Raw genomic sequence first — 17221 nt, forward strand, 5'->3', positions numbered from 1 at the left:
GGGCTTCTAGGTATAGGCAGTGACCCAGATGGAAGGGAGCCCGTGGACCAGTCCATGCAGTGGGGCTTTGGTCCCCAGATCCATCCATCCATCCATCCATTGGACAGACATCTACTGAGCACCCTCTGTGTGTCTAGAACCCTCCCAGGCATTGGGGGGAGATAGCTTCGAGCAGGTCGCAGGGGGTTGCTGCCTGATGGGCTGGATGTAGACAGACAGGAGTGCCGGTTGCTCCGAAGGAAGCTGAAAGGAGTCACTGGGAATCCCAGAGTGGCTGGTTTACCCAGGACAGTCGAGGTGAGCCCCTGAGGCCGAGCTCTGAAGGGAGAAACAAGGGTGGGATGCAGAGGGGGTGAGTGCAGAAGGGTGAGAACGACAGAGGCGGCACGGTCCTTGCTGTCCCTACAAAACTGCAGTTTGATGTGTTACTAGAATTGTGTGCCCTGTTGGCCATTCTGGAAACCCAGGAATCTCCCCACAAAACTCCACAAACTGGGGCAGATGGAGCAGCTCCCAGCGGTTTGGGACCTCGCCCTCCTCCGGACCCGAGCACCCACGTTCCCCTCATTCACCTGCACCTTCGGTGCCACCCCTGCCCGCCGCTCCGTGTTCCTCAGCAGATGGACCAGGGGGCGGTGCAGAGTCCAGCACTAAACAGTTTCCATCTCCACGCCTGTGAGGTGTAATTTAACAACCTGGACAGGAGTAGCTGTCTGAGGGACGGGCTGCAGATGACATGGAGAGGGGGGCCCGTGGGCGGCCCCGGGGCTGCGCAGGGAGCACATCTCTGAGCCCGTGTTCACCGGGCGCTGGGGGGAAGCGGCAGCGGGCATGGCCTCCCGGCTCTGGGGGACGCCTGGGGCCGGCGCTGGTGCCCAGAGTCTGTGGGACTGAGCTGAGTCAGGCTGGCAGGCCTGTCCCTAGCAAATTTGGGCATCTCCGCTTGCGTCAGGCCTCAGTATGTCACCAGGTTGCCAGGGCAAGGAGCATCCGCTCTGGTCCCTGTAACGGGAACACTGGGTGCCCCAAATCCGAGGCCCGGTGTGTCCGGAGGACACTTGGCAGCTTCCTGCAGGGCTTACCTGCGTGTTTATTTGCTGTCGCTGTTGCCTGAGTGACAGTGCCACCAGCTGCACTGCCACATCCATGCTCAGTAATCCCTCCCACATTTTACAGAGGAGAAACTGGGGCTCAGAGAGGTGGGAACATTTGCCTAGGGCCACACAGCTTCTAAGAGACAGCTTGAAGAGCCCATGACCCGTTTTGTCCCACCTCGGATGCTGGGGCAAGCTTTGGACAAATGAGAAGACATCAGCCTGGTAGCCGTGCTCCAGGGTGGGGCATCCTACCCCCTCTGAGCCTCAGTGTGTGCATCTGTAAAATGGGTGGAGCGAGGCTTTCTCCTTCTTACCCTGCATGGTCACAGGGAGGGTGAAGTTAGCGGAGGGAGCTGGGGAGATGGCAGAGGTTCCGGCGTGAAGGACCCTTGCCACCATAGGGGGCACAGCCCTGTGGGCAGCACTGGGACTTCATGCCCAGATGAAGGTCAGGATTCGGGCTCTGGTTCCTGAACATCTGAGGTTAAAAGAAAGTCCCCCCTGCCCCCAGCCGACTTCTACCAGCCACCTGCATGGGCCCCCGGGGATGCCCAGCTGGGTAAACATGGAGGCTTGTTAGACCTGAAGTACGTGTGGCGGCTCCCCTGGGGCCCCTGCCAGACAGGGCGTGTCTGAGGAGTCTCGGGGGCCCATGACCTCCCAGAGAGACCCAAACGCAGCAGCCGCAGCAGCCGCCCTCTGCTTGGGGCTGGGCCCGCCCCTGGCATGGCTGTCCTGCCGTGGCCCCTTTTCAGGGAGAACCTCTGGGAGTTCATTTCCTCATCTGTCAGAGGGTGGGGCTCAGGTGCAGGTAAAGCCCTGTGGCCCTGGGACCTCACTTCCCCGCCTAATGCTGCTCCCAGAGAAGCTAGAAAATACTGCAGGGGTTCAGACTGTGGCTCGGCGTCTGCAGCTGAAGGCAGGGCGGGAGTCATCCAGGTGTAGATAGACCAGGGCTGGGTGCCCACTCTGTGAATCAGGTTTCTGGTCTCATTCCCATGGTCTCTTCCGTGGCTGCAGTTGCCCTGCAGCAGCCTTCTGGGTGGTGTCACGGACCGTCTGGCCCTTTATGGAGCCAGTTTGCATACCCCTGATCTAGATGGGGAAGCCATGGGCAGCTGGACGAACTCTCCAAGGAAGCTTTTAGAAAGAGAAGGAGGTGTCGGGGAGTGGAGCGGGGGTGAGAGAAGGAGCTGCCAGGAACAGCCCTGTGGGCACTGGCACCTGGAAAGGCGTCAGGGCCATTCACTGAATTAGAGAACAAGGTGAGTTAAGACAAGGCCTGTGGGCAGGTGCAGTGCAGCCAGCTGGAGTGCGGGTTCCTCACAGCAGGGCCAGGCTGATACAGGAGCTGAGATGCTGTGGGAGCCTGGGGAGGGGCATCCGGCAGGTGGGAGGGTCCTGGAGGCCTCCCTGGAGGAGGAGGTGACCTCCAGGTGCACAAGTTAGGGGTAGTCAGGTGACAAGGATGGAAGTGATTCTGGGGTCTACGGCGGGGCCTCCCAAGCAGTGACTGGTATTTTCCCAAGCACTGTGGGTGGAGACTCCCCGGGCTAGGGCTCGACGGAGGGCTGGGGGGTGGGCAGTGGTGGGAAGACGTTGTGGGGACCTCGAACAGAGGGCCTCCTAGGGGGGTTTTAGGCAGGGGCCCGTCTGGGTCACATGTATCCAAGCTGACCTTGTCTGCTTGCACCCCTCCCCAGGACTCCCGACTTGAATGGGGAGCAGGTGGATGTCCCCCCATCTGCTTCCTGGTGCTCACATGGACTGTGCCAGGGGCGCGACTGGGGGCCACAGAGCCTGCCAGGGTCGGCTTGAGCCCGAATGATTCTGGAGGCGGTGGGTGAGGTTTGGATCCCAGCACTGCCCCCTACCAGCTGGACCAGCTCGGCTTAGCCACCCGACCTCAGCCTTGCAGGTTTTGTCAGAAGAGTTGAATTAGTGCTTTAAAGAGCGTAGCACAGTGCCTGGCACCAAGGCGTTCCTAATATCAGTAACAGAATGGCCCTTGATGACCATTTTAACAGTAACAGTGTATGTCTGCCCGCTGTATCCCCACGCCTGGAATAAACTAGACCCCAGTGAGTCTTTGTGGGGTTAAGTGCTTTCCTGATGGAACAGTTTTGAGAGACACAGAGCTCCCCTAGTGGCCATGTAGGAAATTACAGCCCTCCAGGCAATTCCTCCCCAGACTGCTGGTGAGAATCACCTTACAAGGGAACCCTCAAGAAAACATGTCCCCCAAGAAACTCTGGGGTGATAGATATGTTCATTATCTTGATTGTGGTGATGGACTCCTGCTATATACCTATGCCAAAACAACCAAATTGTATGCTTTGAATATGTACAGTTGATTATATGTCAGTTACATCTCAATAAAATTATAAAATTAAAGGAAGGAAGGCATCCCTCCCCATAGGCCCGGGCCTATCCATGCGTATCACCGGAACAGAAGTGGTGCTGCGTGATTGCATGATTAACTCTCCTGTATTTCTTCATCTATAAACTGGGCCCCCAATAACGGGGGCAAGACACACTATAGCAAGTGCTAAGTAAATACACGGACAAGGTGATTACAGATACGACAGATGCTTTGAAGGAAATAAGCAGATGACGGGATGTTTAATGGGAGAAGGCCCTTTAGATAATGGTGCTAGAGAAAGCCTGCGGTGGGCACTGGAATTGAAAAGCGAGGAGCCAGCTGTGCAGTGGGGCAGCCAGTGCAAAGGCCCTGTGGTACACAGTTAGCACTTCCATGCACTAAATTGCGGGTCAGCGTGACAGGAGGGAGAGTGGTGGTGGCACCCAGCACTGTCCTAGGCTCACCAAGGGTCGCGTGCACCCCAGGGGCTTTGCATGTTCGCCTCCTTCAGTTCTTCGACAGATACTGCAGTTATGCACGTTTTCAGATGCAGTAACTTGACCGAGGTCGCACAGCAAGTACCTAGGCTTTCTTAGGAGCCGGTTCACCAGTTCATTTGGATGTGTTCTAAGGCCCACGGAAGCCTGCTGGAGGGTTTTGAGAAGGAGGGACCCACGAATCAGATGTATGTTTTGGAAAGTGTGAGTTCGGAGGATGCATTTTCGGGGGGCAGCCTCGGGAGCCGGGAGATCAGCGACTAGGCGATTGTGTCATGTCCGAGAGAAACGTCCAGGCCCGGGCTGGGGTCACTGCAGTGGGGCTGAAGAGGGGGATGGGTGCAGCATCTCATGCCGAGTGGAGGCTCTCAGAGTCCACGCCAGGCCGCCCCTCTGCTCTCCCACCTCTGCCCGTCCCGCTGACCCTGTCCTCTTCCTCCCCATACAGGAAGGATGCCTCTGGCCCTCGGAGAGCACGGTGTCAGGCAGTGGACTCCCGGAGGTGAGACCCAACGCCACTTCCCCTCCACCACTACCCTCCCCTCCACCACTACCCTCCCCCCACCCGCCTGCCCCCGCAAGGCTGCTGTAGTGGACGCCGAAGGCCCCCTGCCCAGTATCTCCCCTAATCCGGACCGGAGGCACCTCCCCTGCTAGTAGAGTGGCTACAGGAGGCCCACACCTTCCCTTCTCTGAAGAATCCTCCTTGGTTGCTGGGATCGTCCCTACTGGGACATCATACGCTCCCCACCCCCAGGGAGCAGCCCTCAGTATCTGCGACACCGAAGGACAAAGGCTGCCCTCTTCCAACTGTGTGACGATGTTCACACACCAGGGCTCGCCAGTCATCAGGGGGCTGAACCCTGGGCTTGGCTCCTTCCCCCCGCCACCCGGCGGCCGTCTCTCCCTTTCCCCAGAGAGCAGAGTCACAAGGGCCCTGCCGCTGGGGGACCCTCACTCTGCTCTTCCCCTCCAGCCGCAGGTCTACGCCCCGCCCCGGCCCACCGACCGCCTGGCCGTGCCCGCCTTCGCCCAGCGGGACCGCTTCCACCGCTTCCAGCCCACCTACCCATACCTGCAGCACGAGATCGACCTGCCGCCCACCATCTCGCTGTCGGACGGGGAGGAGCCCCCGCCCTACCAGGGCCCCTGCACGCTCCAGCTGCGGGACCCCGAGCAGCAGCTGGAGCTGAACCGGGAGTCGGTGCGCGCGCCCCCAAACAGAACCATCTTCGACAGCGACCTGATGGACAGTGCCATGCTGGGCGGCCCCTGCCCTCCCAGCAGTAACTCGGGCATCAGCGCCACGTGCTACGGGGGCGGTGGGCGCATGGAGGGGCCGCCCCCCACCTACAGCGAGGTCATCGGCCACTACCCCGGGGCCTCCACCTTCCAGCACCAGCAGAGCAGCGGGCCGGCCTCCTTGCTGGAGGGGACCCGGCTGCACCCCGCACACATCGCCCCCCTGGAGAGCACAGCGGCCTGGAGCAAAGAGAAGGATAAACAGAAGGGACACCCCCTCTAGGAGTCCCGGGGGGCCAGGGCCGGGGCCGCAGTAGGTAAAACAGCAAAACACTCCGCACTTCTTGAAAGAAAAGAGAGAGGAGGATGGGGCGACACACAGGAAACTGCGACGCATGACCATCCTCTCCCCACCTCTCTGTGTATAAATATTTACATGTTCTGTCTGGTCTGAATGCACAAGCTAAGAAAGCTTGCAAAAAAAACCATGTTTCTTTGTTGAGCTGTGTCTTGAAGGCAAAAGAGGAAAAAAAATTCTACACTAGTCTTTTCTGTTTCTAGTTGAGCTGCGTGCGTGAATGCTTACTTTCTTTTGTTTGTTTATGATGATTTCACTTAACTTTAAAGACATATTTGCACAAAACCTTTGTTTAAAGATCTGCAATATTATATAAATATAAATATATATAAAATAAGAGAAACTGTATGTGCGAGGGCAGGAGTATTTTTGTATTAGAAGAGGCCTATTACAAAAAAAAAAAAGTTGTTTTCTGAACTAGAAGAGAAAAAAAAATGGCCATTTTTGAGTGCCAACTCAGAAAGTGTGTTATTACCTTGTAAAGAAAAAAAACTACAAAGCAGGGGTTTAGAGTTATTTATATAAATGTTGAGCTTTTGCACTATTTTTTAATATAAATATGTCAGTGCTTGTTTGATGGAAACTTCTATCAACGTCTGTCGAGACTTTTAAGGGAGAAATGTTGGAATTTCACGGTGGACGTCAGGCAGAGGGTGGGCTCCACGCTGAGTCTGGAGAGGCTCCCAGAGGGGCTGATTTCCTGCAGAGTGGAAGCTTCTGTCTAGTGATAGGTTATTACCTCGTTATACATTCCCTTCCGAAGGAGACGCATTTTTTTCCCCTCTGGGCCAGGACAGCCTTTGGATCGCAAAGAAAATAGGAAAGTTACTCGAGGCCCCAAGTTCCAGGAGGTGGGCTTTGCTCTTCCCAAAATGAAGATAAACTGTTACTGAAGGAATCTTAGTATTTTCTCCTCTTTTCTGAACCACAAAGGTCCCTGTAGGAAGGGGCTCGCTAAGGTGCTCCCTGCCCCCTGCCTGCCTTGCCAGGGCCACGCCAGAGGCGGTTAGGTGGCTCGTGCGTGCAGGATGCTTTGGTGATTCAGCTGGCTCCAGGCTCTACCGGCTGAGGTGGGTGCAGCCCACTGGCATATAGGAAAGGCCCAAAGGACTAGCAATGTGACCTCATCCCTGTCTTTATGTATTGATTCTCACGTAACAGGCCCATAACCAGAAGACCAGAGATGAAAAAGTGACATGCCCAGGTTTCTCCCAGGACACTGCAAAAGGGTTAAAACAAGAAAGACAGTCAAACCAACGCGAACTCGAGCTTTAGGTTGTAGAAGCAGAATTCTTTCCCTTCTCCTCTCTTTCGCATTTCATTCCCTTCCCCGTGGAAACCATCGTTTTTGATGTGTTTATGTATCTGTGTTTTCATAAGCGTCTTCATCAGACACAACTCTTGTTTACCAGGGTTTTACTGAGTAGATGTCGGCGGGACCCCTTGCTGGTGGCGTGTGTGTGTGCAAGTAGAGAAGGCGGGGAGAGAGTGGAGTCGGAGTCCTCCCTCCCACCAAGGGTGGGCTAATACTCCATGGGGTGACGCCCTTAGCAGGAGAGCAGGCCACCCTGCCCCCTGCATCCCACGGAGGTGTCTTTTCATCTTCGGCAGAATGCCAACTAGCCGGTTAACATAAGAGAAAGGTATAAGAGGCAATAAGTATTGATTTTAAACAACTTTTTTATTACTTGAAAAAAACTCGAGAACGGTTTTGAAGTTCTGATCATTTGAACTCTATTTCTATACGTACCTTTTAAGACCATGGTGACCAATAGATGACCGAGGTGTCTGAGTGTCCGCTCACCAGCCTGGCAGGAAGTTCTGGTACCTTGACAATAAAACCTGCCTCTCCGTGGGGTCTTCAGCCTAACCTTTGCCTAACCTTTGCTTCTCTCTCAAAGATCCTTTGAAAAGGTCATTCATGCAGAGACATCCATAGAGTTTGTCCTGAAAGGTACAGGGACACATTTATAGATAAAGTTTAAAAAAAAAAAAAAAAGTTTGTTCCTTTATGTGAAGCGTCTCCCTAGTGCCTTACTGAGAAAGTGGTTGACCCCTTTTGTCCCCCGGCAGCGGCGTTCCTGGACAGCGCCCTGCTCACCCGGGCCCGGCCTTCCCGCTCGTGGTGGACAGAGGGCTACTGCTTCTTTAAAAACATCCCCATCGCCTCGTGCCGTGTCCCGCCCACCGCCCTCCACCCTGGATGTGCCTCCCTTGGGTCAGGCCACCCCTCCTGCCCCTCCAGCCTCTTGTCAGTACTCGTTTGTCTCCCACCTGAGACACAAACCTAGACGTGGACCTTGTTTGTGTGAGTAGCGTAGCAGCAGACGAAAGCCAGGCCGAAGTGTTCCCGGGGTCCTCGAACCAAACCTTGAGTCTCATTGCTGGGTGGTGCGGTCTGCCGTTGCCATATGAGCAGCGAGGTAGAAGAAGGAAGCAGGTGGGGGGGTTACTGACCTCAGCTGGCTTGAGGGCAGAGCACGCTCCCCACGCCCCCATTACGCCCCAGGGTGGCAGTCCAGGCCTCAAGGCCGCCGCATCATCCCTGCGTTCCTTGCCTAGCGGATGACAGTTGCAGAAGTCCATGATGGAGCAGCTCGTCAAGGCCAGGGCACCTCCCAAGAAAACCACGGGGTGCGTTTCTGCAAAGCTCTTGGTTTCCCTGCTGGACCCAGAGCCCTGAGGGTACACTCCTTCCTCTAGGTGTTGGCTGTCGTGTCCTTACCTTCGAAAAGCCTTTGAGCATCCCTCGGGAGGCCCCCTTTCTTCAGTAGAAAGTTGGTTGGTGGGGGCGGCCCTTGGCAGTGGCTGGTTGGAGGGGGACCAGGCTGGGCTCAGAGGAGGTGGCAGAGCTTGGCTTTCTCGAAGCCTCTCATTATTTCCCTGCTTGTCCATCATCACATTTCCTCCGGAGGAAAACTCCTTCCCCCGCCAAGCCCAGGTCTACACAGGCGGACTTAGCAAAGTGCCCTAAGAGCCGTCCACGTCCCCGTGTTTTGGCCAGGAGCTGAGAGCGACACCTCCCCACGGCTAGCAAACACCGGGGCAGGGCGAGGACCGAACCATTCCCAGTCCTTGTCTGTCTGCTCTGTGAATTGTACTTTTCAGAGAATTTTCTTTTCGACATGCAACACCAAGCTTCCAGATCCATAAAACATCCTGATGACAAAGGAGAGAAAATGTTTCGTTTTGTTTGGTTTTCCGGAAACTGCGCTTCAAATTCTGCTGTACTATAGAGCTCAGAAGGACCTGCTGCGTTCTCGTTTGCCTGCCTGGTTCCATGGTGGTTGTGCTGATGGTGACGCTTTCACGTTGCTCCCTTGGCGTTGGAACCGCTCTCTATCGCAGCCCTGTTTCCCAAGTTCTGTTCAAGTTACACGTATGTAAACTCTCCGTGGCACGCTGGGTGCGGCGCCCGCGTTGCTGCTGCATAAGACTCTGTATTTGGATGCCAATCCACAGGCCTGATGAAATCGCTTGTTGTGTATCAATAATCATTAGTGGCAATGATGACATTCTGAAAAGCTGCAATACTTATACAATAAATTTTACAATTCTTTGGAACGGGGCTCTTTTGCTTTCTTGGGCTGCATTGCTTTCCCCCTACCACCCCATCGCCCTCAGCGCCAACACTTGGATGCCTTTAGTGGGAAGGAAGCAATCCCTCGGAGCTGCTGTGTGGCCTTGAGCAATTCCATCAACCTCTCTGTTTTAATTCAGGCAGCATTCAGGGAGCCCAGTGAAAACACTTGCACAGGCAGGGGGTGCATTGGGTGACATTGGGGTAAAAGAGTTTGCAAAATACTGCATACTTCTCCCCCCACTTGGGATATCATCCACCGTGGCATGATGAAAGCTCTGGTAAGGGCTGCAAGAAACTGTCTTAAATGGGGCTCTTTCAGAGACGTGGACTTGTGTGAAGGGATGTATCAAAGTTCTGCTCCCAGGGGAGACAGTGAAGGGAGCTGGGAAGAGGACAGAGGAGGAGAAGTGCGAGGGGGACTGTTTTAGGCCAAGTCCCAGCCTCAGGCTGATCCGCAGGGAGTCTGTGGGAAGCTCTGGGATGCAGATTGCACCCGGGAGAGGCAGGCTCTCAGATGCTCCTGGCTCTTCCTGCCTGAGAGTGGGGCAGAGAGGGGTTCCCCAGGCCCCAGGGTGTCCCTCAGGCCCCAGGGTGTCCCTCTGAAAACATCCCCAGATGCCAGCCCTTAGCAGTGACCCACATGGAAGCAGGGAACGGGATCCCGGGGGTCTGGGTGGGACACTCACAGTGCCCGCTACAGAAATTCTTGTTTATTTCTCTAAATTGAAACATTTTTCATGTCTGGTCAAGGATTTTTTTTTTTTTTTTTTTTTTTTTTTTCAAATCAGCCAAAACAGAGCTGATGCCCAGGGATGAACACTGTTTGGCCTCATTCCTGGGTCTTGTAAGCTTCTGGACCACAGAGCCCTGTGATTGGGGCAGAACCCGACACACGTCTGCCCTACCTGCTCCCCTCTCTGGTGAAAAGGTTACAGAGAACTGGGGAGACACCAGAAGAGCTCATTGCTCTTGGCTGGTGAGAGCAGGGACCGTGGTGTTCTGCCCTGGCCTGGCTCCAGGACCCGAGTGCCTCTTACTGGCGGTCACTCCCCTTGCTGACCCTCAGTCACCCGGTCTGTAGAATGGATTGACAGCAGTGCCTGTGAGGTGGTGTCTGATTCAATAATGCCAAAGGGTGCCTGGCAGACACAAATATTAGCCACTCTCATTAGTAATAGGCTCCCCGGGACAGTTTCCATATAATTGAATGTCCCTCGAAGATTCTGGATGAGTTTGCAGGTCCTGGGCTGAGCACACAGACTACACCACCTCCCCAGGTGGTGGGGTCGGTCGGAACAGAGCTTTTCCCCACTGGAGAGGGGAGTTGCGGCTCTCCCCAAAAAGATGACACCCCTGCCCCACTTTGAGTTTAGCTCAAGCAGAAATCGCCATATGGGCCCAGAATAACAACTGACATCGCTACAGCTAATACTTATTGAGCACCTACTAGGTTCCAAGCACAATGCTAAATTCTGAATGAAGGTGGCATCTCCTTTCAGGAGGCCTCACTTTGCACTCACTCCCCCGACATTTTCTGAGCCTTGCTGACGGATGCTGGCACAGCAGACCCAACCCTGACCTCAAAGAACTCATCTTCTGGTTCTAGAGACAGACTCGCAGCCTGGGACCACAGCCCAGTATGGTGAGAGCAAGGAGAGTGTGCTGTCAGGAGCTGGGAGAGGTTTGTGAAGGCTGGATTTGGAGCTCAAGGTTGTGAGGAAGGAAGGCGAGGACAGCAGAGACCGAACCAGGCGCTTGCGTGAGCAGAGGCCGCGAGGGCGCTCGGCAGGGCACCTGCGCAGCCTGGCAAAACCATGCCCTGGAGGGGAGGTTGAGCCCCTGGCTGGGGGGGAGTGGGGGCACGGAGAAGCCCAGCGCGGTTAGAAACACCAGGAAGATAATCATGTGACCAAGAGAAGGGCGTAAGTTTCCTTTAGAGCCGATCTGATGAGCAGGTATGTCACATCCTCTGTACGCCCGTGTCAGGGACACAGGATGACAGGAAAGACCCCGTCCGCCCTCCGCAGCCTCCAGGCTGGTGTGTGCTGCAGGTGATGGGAAGAGCCCCTGACCGGCCTCCCGCAGGTCTGACATTGAGATGGAGTAGCGGGGGGCAGCCTTAGGTAGCTCTTTGTGAGCCCAGGGCCCCAGCAGTTACCTAAAACTCAACAGGCCAACTGGTCTTCCCCGTCATCCCCATCAGCCAGAGCCAGCGCCTCCCCTACTCTCCTAGGACCCATGGACCAAATCCCCAGCTGTCTGGTTTTGTAAATAAAGTTTTATTGGCACAGAGCCCCACCAGCTTAGTTACACATCATCTACGGCTACTTTTGTGCAATAACGATAAAGTTGAGCAGTTGCGACAGAGACCAAATGGTCCACGAAGCCTAAAATATTTACTATTTGGCCCATTACAGAAAAGTTTTCTGATCTCTGCTTTAGAACCCCACGTGGCTGCAAGATGGCTGCTGCAGCTCCAGGCATCACACTCAAAGATAAAAAAGAATCCCATTCTTCTTTGTATCTTTTTTTAAAAAAAGTAAACCTTAAAAAATAAGCTTTAGTTTTAGAACATTTTTATGTTTATGGAAAAATTGAGAAAATAGTGGGCTTTCCATCCACCCAGTTTCACCCATTATTAACATCTCATACCAGTGTGATATATTTGTTACAATTCATTAATCAATGTTGATATATTATCATTAACTAAAGTCTAAACTTTATTCAGATTTCCTTAGCTTTTCCCTAACATCCTTTTCCTGGTCCAGGACCCCATCCAGGACACCACATGACACTTAGTCATCACAACTCCTGAGGCTCCTCTGGGATCTGACAGTTCCTCAGACTTTCCTTGTTTTTGATGACCTTGACAGTTGGGAGTCCTAGTCAGGTATTTATTTTGTAAGATGTCCCTGTATTGGAATTTGTCTGAGGTTTTTCTCATAGTTTAGACTGGGGTGATGGGTTTTGGGGAGAAGAACCCAGAGGTAAAGTGCCCTTCTCATCACATCATATCAAGGGTCATATATTTCCAAAGATATTTAGGTCAGCACCCTTTCCCCCAACCCCTTTCCCTGAGGCAGTGACACACGTTTGTAAGACCGTTACAGTGTCTTGTCACATTCTGCCTTCCATCCTGGGATCCTCTGACCTCCTAAATGTTTTTTAATTTACATACACCAAGGTTCATCCTTTGTGTTGTAAAGTTTTGACAAATGCATAGTGTCATGTATCCACCATTACAGTGTCATACACAAGAGATTCATTGTCCTGAAAAACTCCCCCGGGCTTCACCTGTTCCATCTCCCCTCCCTTCAAGGTCCTGCAAACATGGATTGTTTTACCAACCTGAGTCCTGGTTTCTTCCGGGAAACAGGCCTGGGAGGTGAGTCCTGCCCCATGGTTCTTGCTGAGAGGCCCACTAAGATCAGCAGGACGCTGTCCCTCATAGTCTGTAACAGGCTGGGATGTGGTTGTTTTTTTGTTTGTTTGTTTTTTTATTGTGTATATTTTACATTCTTATCAAAGTAAAACAGCAGGTCCAAAGCAACAGCCTCCTGCCCCGTCTTTTCCAAACCCACAGCCCAGTCCTTGGAGGCAACAACCATTCTTATGCCTCCTCCTTCTGAGAATGACTACTTCATCTCCAAAACAATAATCTTCTACCTCTAGCCTGCGGTTTCCCAAAGTCAAGATGTTACCTACTGACTTCCTGCTTTGACAGACAAGGATTTAGCACATTGACACACCTCCCTACTTCCCAATAAAGAAATGTTCTTACTTGGGTTCCTTTTATGATTGTCTTTATGACTTCAAGTACTGTTATCTACACCTCTGTTTTGTGTTCCCTCTATGGGGACAGTGTTTCTGGACTCCCCACCTGGCAAGTTGAGGAGACTGTACCCCTGGCCTGGCTGGTCTTCAGCCCACCCCCTCTTCCCAACCTCCTTTCACTTCCTTTCTACCTGTGTTCTCTCCGTTTTTACTTCCAACTTATCAAGGTGAGTGACATTTCTATTCTGCCCATAGCATAATTCAGTCCTCTGTGCTTTATCTGTGAGTTGATCCTAAAACTGAAATTCAGTAAATGCTGTTTACATTGTTGTGACTATGTGGATATTGTTCATTGCATGCAAAGTCCCATTCAATATAAAGAACTGAGTTTTGTTATTATTTTTTATTACACTGTGCTATGGACTGAATTGTGTCCCCCAAATTCATATGTTGAATCTCTAACCCCCAATGTGTTGGTATTTGGAGATGGGGCCTTTGAGAGGTAATTAAGTTTAGGTGAGATCATGAGGGTACAGCCCCCATGATGGGATTAGTGCCCTTAGAAGAAGAGATACCAGAGAACTCTCCCAAGCCCCCACCCCATGCTCTCTCTCCCTCTTTCTCTCTCTCTTTCTCTCTCTCAACCATCAGAGGACACAGTTGAAAATCAGCCATGTGTAAGTCAAGAAGAGAGTTCCCACCAGAACCCAACCAGGTTGGTATACTGATCTCAGACTTCCAGCCTCCAGAACTGTGACAAAATTAGTTTCTGTTCTTTAAGCCCCCAGCCCCCTGTCTTCTGTGGTATTTTGTTATGGCAGCCCCATCAGACAAGATACACAGGTAATCTACATTTATTGTAGAAAATGTAGAAAATTATAGAATACAAGTTATACAAATTATATTGTAGAAAATATAGAATACAAATCACCCATGTATTGCTAAGAGATAATCCATACTCTGTCTAGGCATTTTTCTATGTTATAGGTAATCACATATGTTTAAAAATGGAATGATCCTCTAGCTTTATAAACATCTTTCCTTAATATACTATAAACACTTTTCTTTATCCATAAATACAGTTCTACATGGCATTTTTTTTCATAGCTTCAGAGAATTCTATTGTACAGATTTCCTAATTTACTTAACTGGTCCCCTTTGGTTGGACATCTAGGTTGTTTATAATTCCTTCACCTTTATAAACTATCTTGTGATGAACAGCTCAGGCATACGTCTCAGTACACAGGTGATATTATTTCATCAGGATAAAAGAAAGAAGCTCCTAACATTAATGTTTTTACAGAACACAGTGGTTCAAACTGAGGGTGAAAAAAACAGAGGCCACATGCCAAGCACATGGCAAAAGGATTCTCTCCCTCTCTATCCTCCTCAAAAATGCTTTCCATTCCTAGATGTCCACCAAGTAGCCTTGAATCAATTCATCCAGTATTTTAGTCTTTTGTCTGATAAAAGCATATGTTCTTGTTAATTCTTTATATAATAAATGACCCAAACCAACCGAGACTCACTTCAGCAGAAAAGGGAATCATTGACTCTTGTAACTGGTTGGGAGCTGGGCTAGATCACATGCCCTCCAGGTCCAGATGTGCACACCATGTTGTTAGGAAGGTGTCTGTCTCCATCAAACTGCTCATCTCTACTGACTTCCCTTTCAAGCAGATCCTCCTCTCCCGCCACCTTTTCTCCAGGTTCATTTCCTGACAGCTCTAAGTCAAGTGGGAAGAAATTAGCTCTCAATCTTCTATCACAAGTCCCAGAATAGAATCCCTTTGGCTGGCTCAGGTCAGGTGCCCATCCCTGAGCCAATCACTACGGCCAAAAGAAGAGAGTGCTCTGATTGGCCTGGTTTGAGTCGCATGCCCTGCTCTGGACCTAGAGGTGGGGTCAGCTTCCTCCCATCCATGTGGACTGAGAAGAGGGTGAGGTGGCTCACCAAAGGAAAATTGGAGTGATTGTGCCAGAAGAAGGGGGCTGGGTGCTGGACAGCCAAAACCAGAAGGTGCCAATACACTGGACAATAAAGGCATTAATAATGAAAACAGAAAGCTTTTTATAAACACAGCAACACTTTTGCCACGTGTAGTCTGCGCCGCCTCCTTTGCACCAAGCTGGGGAAGGCCGTGGTGCCTGAACCAGCCCTGCCATTTTGACTACTTTAAGTTGGTTTAAAGTTGATATTTGTTGAAATTATTTCAGCATGTGTGTCTGGCTTCCTGTCTCAGTTGCGGGCATAGATGGAACGTTCAGAGTGAGGAAGGATGTGTGAGCCAAACGGGGGAGACAGAACACACAGGAAGTCTGTGCCAAATCAGCATCGCATTTTCTTTAACACGTTGTACAGTTGTCTCGAAGTAAAAGAACTGTTTCTAAAAATAAAACAAAATATTATAAAATCTTCACAATTAAACGATTTGGAATAAATGATGGGTTTAAATGTGCAAATAAAAGTTTAAACTAAATATCCACCCATGCATGTGTGTGTGTGAGTATGTGTGTGTTCATGCCCATGTGTGGGGGCTGGCATAATTTGCCCCTCCCCCTGCCGCACGCCCCCCACCCCCACTCTCCCTTCCCCTTTGTGGCCCCTCCTTGCCATGACTGATAACCCTGAAAGCAAAACACTGAAACCATGATGTTCAGCTTATTAAAAGGCTTTTATTGAGCTCAAAATAATTAAATTTGCCTTTAAAAGCATCTAACTTGATTGAGTGAGCAAATGTAAAACTGAATTTTTAAAATTCATGGAGTTAGACTCCTGCCTGCTCTTTACAGGTGTGGGCAAATGCAGGGGAAGCTGCAAAGGATGGACTCAGGGCCCAGCTCTGTGATCATTTGATCTGGATTCAAATCCACCCCTCGTCCCTCTCCAGCTAGTTAACCCTTGGGCCTCAGTCCCAAGAGAAGTTACTTGTGCAGAGAACTGTAGCAAATGCCATCGCTATCCCCATCACATCTCCTTGGCCTTTTCCATTTCTTTCATGTGGGTCCAGCTGCCCACCGTGCTGCAGGCCAGAGAGGCTGGGGGATTGACACAGTTGGGAACAGCCTCCTTCAGTGATGGGAGTGGAGGGTAAGCACCGCAGCTCCCTCAGCCTCGGTGGGGAGCCCTGAGAAGATGTTCCCCATGCTCCCAGCATTCCGAGCGCTCCCTGCGGCACTGAACCCCAGGTGCCGCCAGGGGGCTTGCTTGATGGCGAAGCCCTCGATTAGCCCATCCTTCCCCTGTCCCAGGTCCCCACCCCACCCCAGGGTTTCCTAGCATCACCTCCCAAATAACTACTTGCACTCAACTCTGTGCCTCAGAGTGTGCTTCTGGGGCACCCAGCCAAACAAACTCTAAAGTGGTGGTGGGTGAAGTGAGAGATCAGGGCACCCTGGAGAGAAGAGCTCCCTGTGAGGAAGGCATGGAGGGGCTCCTGTGTGTCTGCTCAGGTGTGGACATACAGTCACCAAGTCTGTTTTTAACTCAATATAGCCAAAATATAATTTCAATCAATATAAAAATTGTTAATGAGAACAAAAATCTTAAACATTGGACTCTTTTCTACTAACTTAGGTTTCTGTGTCTCAGAGGACTTAGGACAGGGCTCTGCTCATATGGACGCTGTTAGGAGCTGAATATTTGGGTCCCCCCGCCAGCAAATTCAGTGTTGAAACCCTACCCCACAATGAGACGGTGTTAGGAGGTGGGGCCTTTGGGAGGTGATTAGGATTAAATTAGGTCGTGAGGGTGGAGCCACCGTGATGGGATTAGTGCCCTTATAAGAGTCATGAGAGAACTCGCTCCCCCTCACCCCCACCATCTGAGGACACAGAGAGAAGACAGGCATCTAAGAACCAGGAGGTGGATCTCACCAGACACCAAATCTTCCAATGACCTTGGACTTCCAGCCTCCAGAACTGAGAGATACATATTTGTTGTTTAAGCCACTTGGTCTATGGTACTTTGTTACAGCAGCTAAGCTGACTAAGACAGGCACACTCAGTCAAAGAAACTTTAGAAAAAAGAATAAAATATCAACCTTTTTCCTGCTAGATCTGATATGTCACAGCAGGCAGCACTAAGCTGTCCAGCATAGAAAGCGCTGCTCCTTATCCTGTGGCAGGATGACAACATACCTGTTCATAACAATAGAAATAATTGCTAAGAGCTTGGCTTCTAGAGCTTGATAGCGTGGGTTTCAACTCCATCAATTTCACCCACTGGCTCCATGATCTTGCCCAGTTTACTTAGTAATCTTTCTGTACCTCAGTTTTCTTCAGATTTAATATTAAAATGTAGATTTA

The 17221-nt window shown here is 51.5% G+C and overlaps 1 protein-coding gene across 2 annotated transcripts in view; it reads left to right on the forward strand.

Annotated features, from left to right (window-relative positions):
* PMEPA1 (prostate transmembrane protein, androgen induced 1) overlaps nucleotides 1-9120 on the forward strand; it is a 59613-nt gene extending 50493 nt beyond the window's left edge. For both annotated transcript variants that reach the window (XM_081255466.1, XM_081255465.1), the window contains exons 3-4: nucleotides 4405-4458; nucleotides 4933-9120. In XM_081255466.1, the coding sequence (XP_081111592.1) occupies nucleotides 4405-4458; nucleotides 4933-5481 (603 nt within the window). In that variant the 3' untranslated portion in view covers nucleotides 5482-9120. The remainder of the gene's footprint in view (nucleotides 1-4404; nucleotides 4459-4932) is intronic.
* The last annotated feature ends 8101 nt before the right edge of the window (nucleotides 9121-17221 follow it).

The sequence above is a fragment of the Mesoplodon bidens genome (genome assembly GCF_964165515.1).
Source record: "Mesoplodon bidens genome assembly, chromosome: 15".
Classification (NCBI taxonomy): Eukaryota; Metazoa; Chordata; class Mammalia; order Artiodactyla; family Ziphiidae; genus Mesoplodon; species Mesoplodon bidens.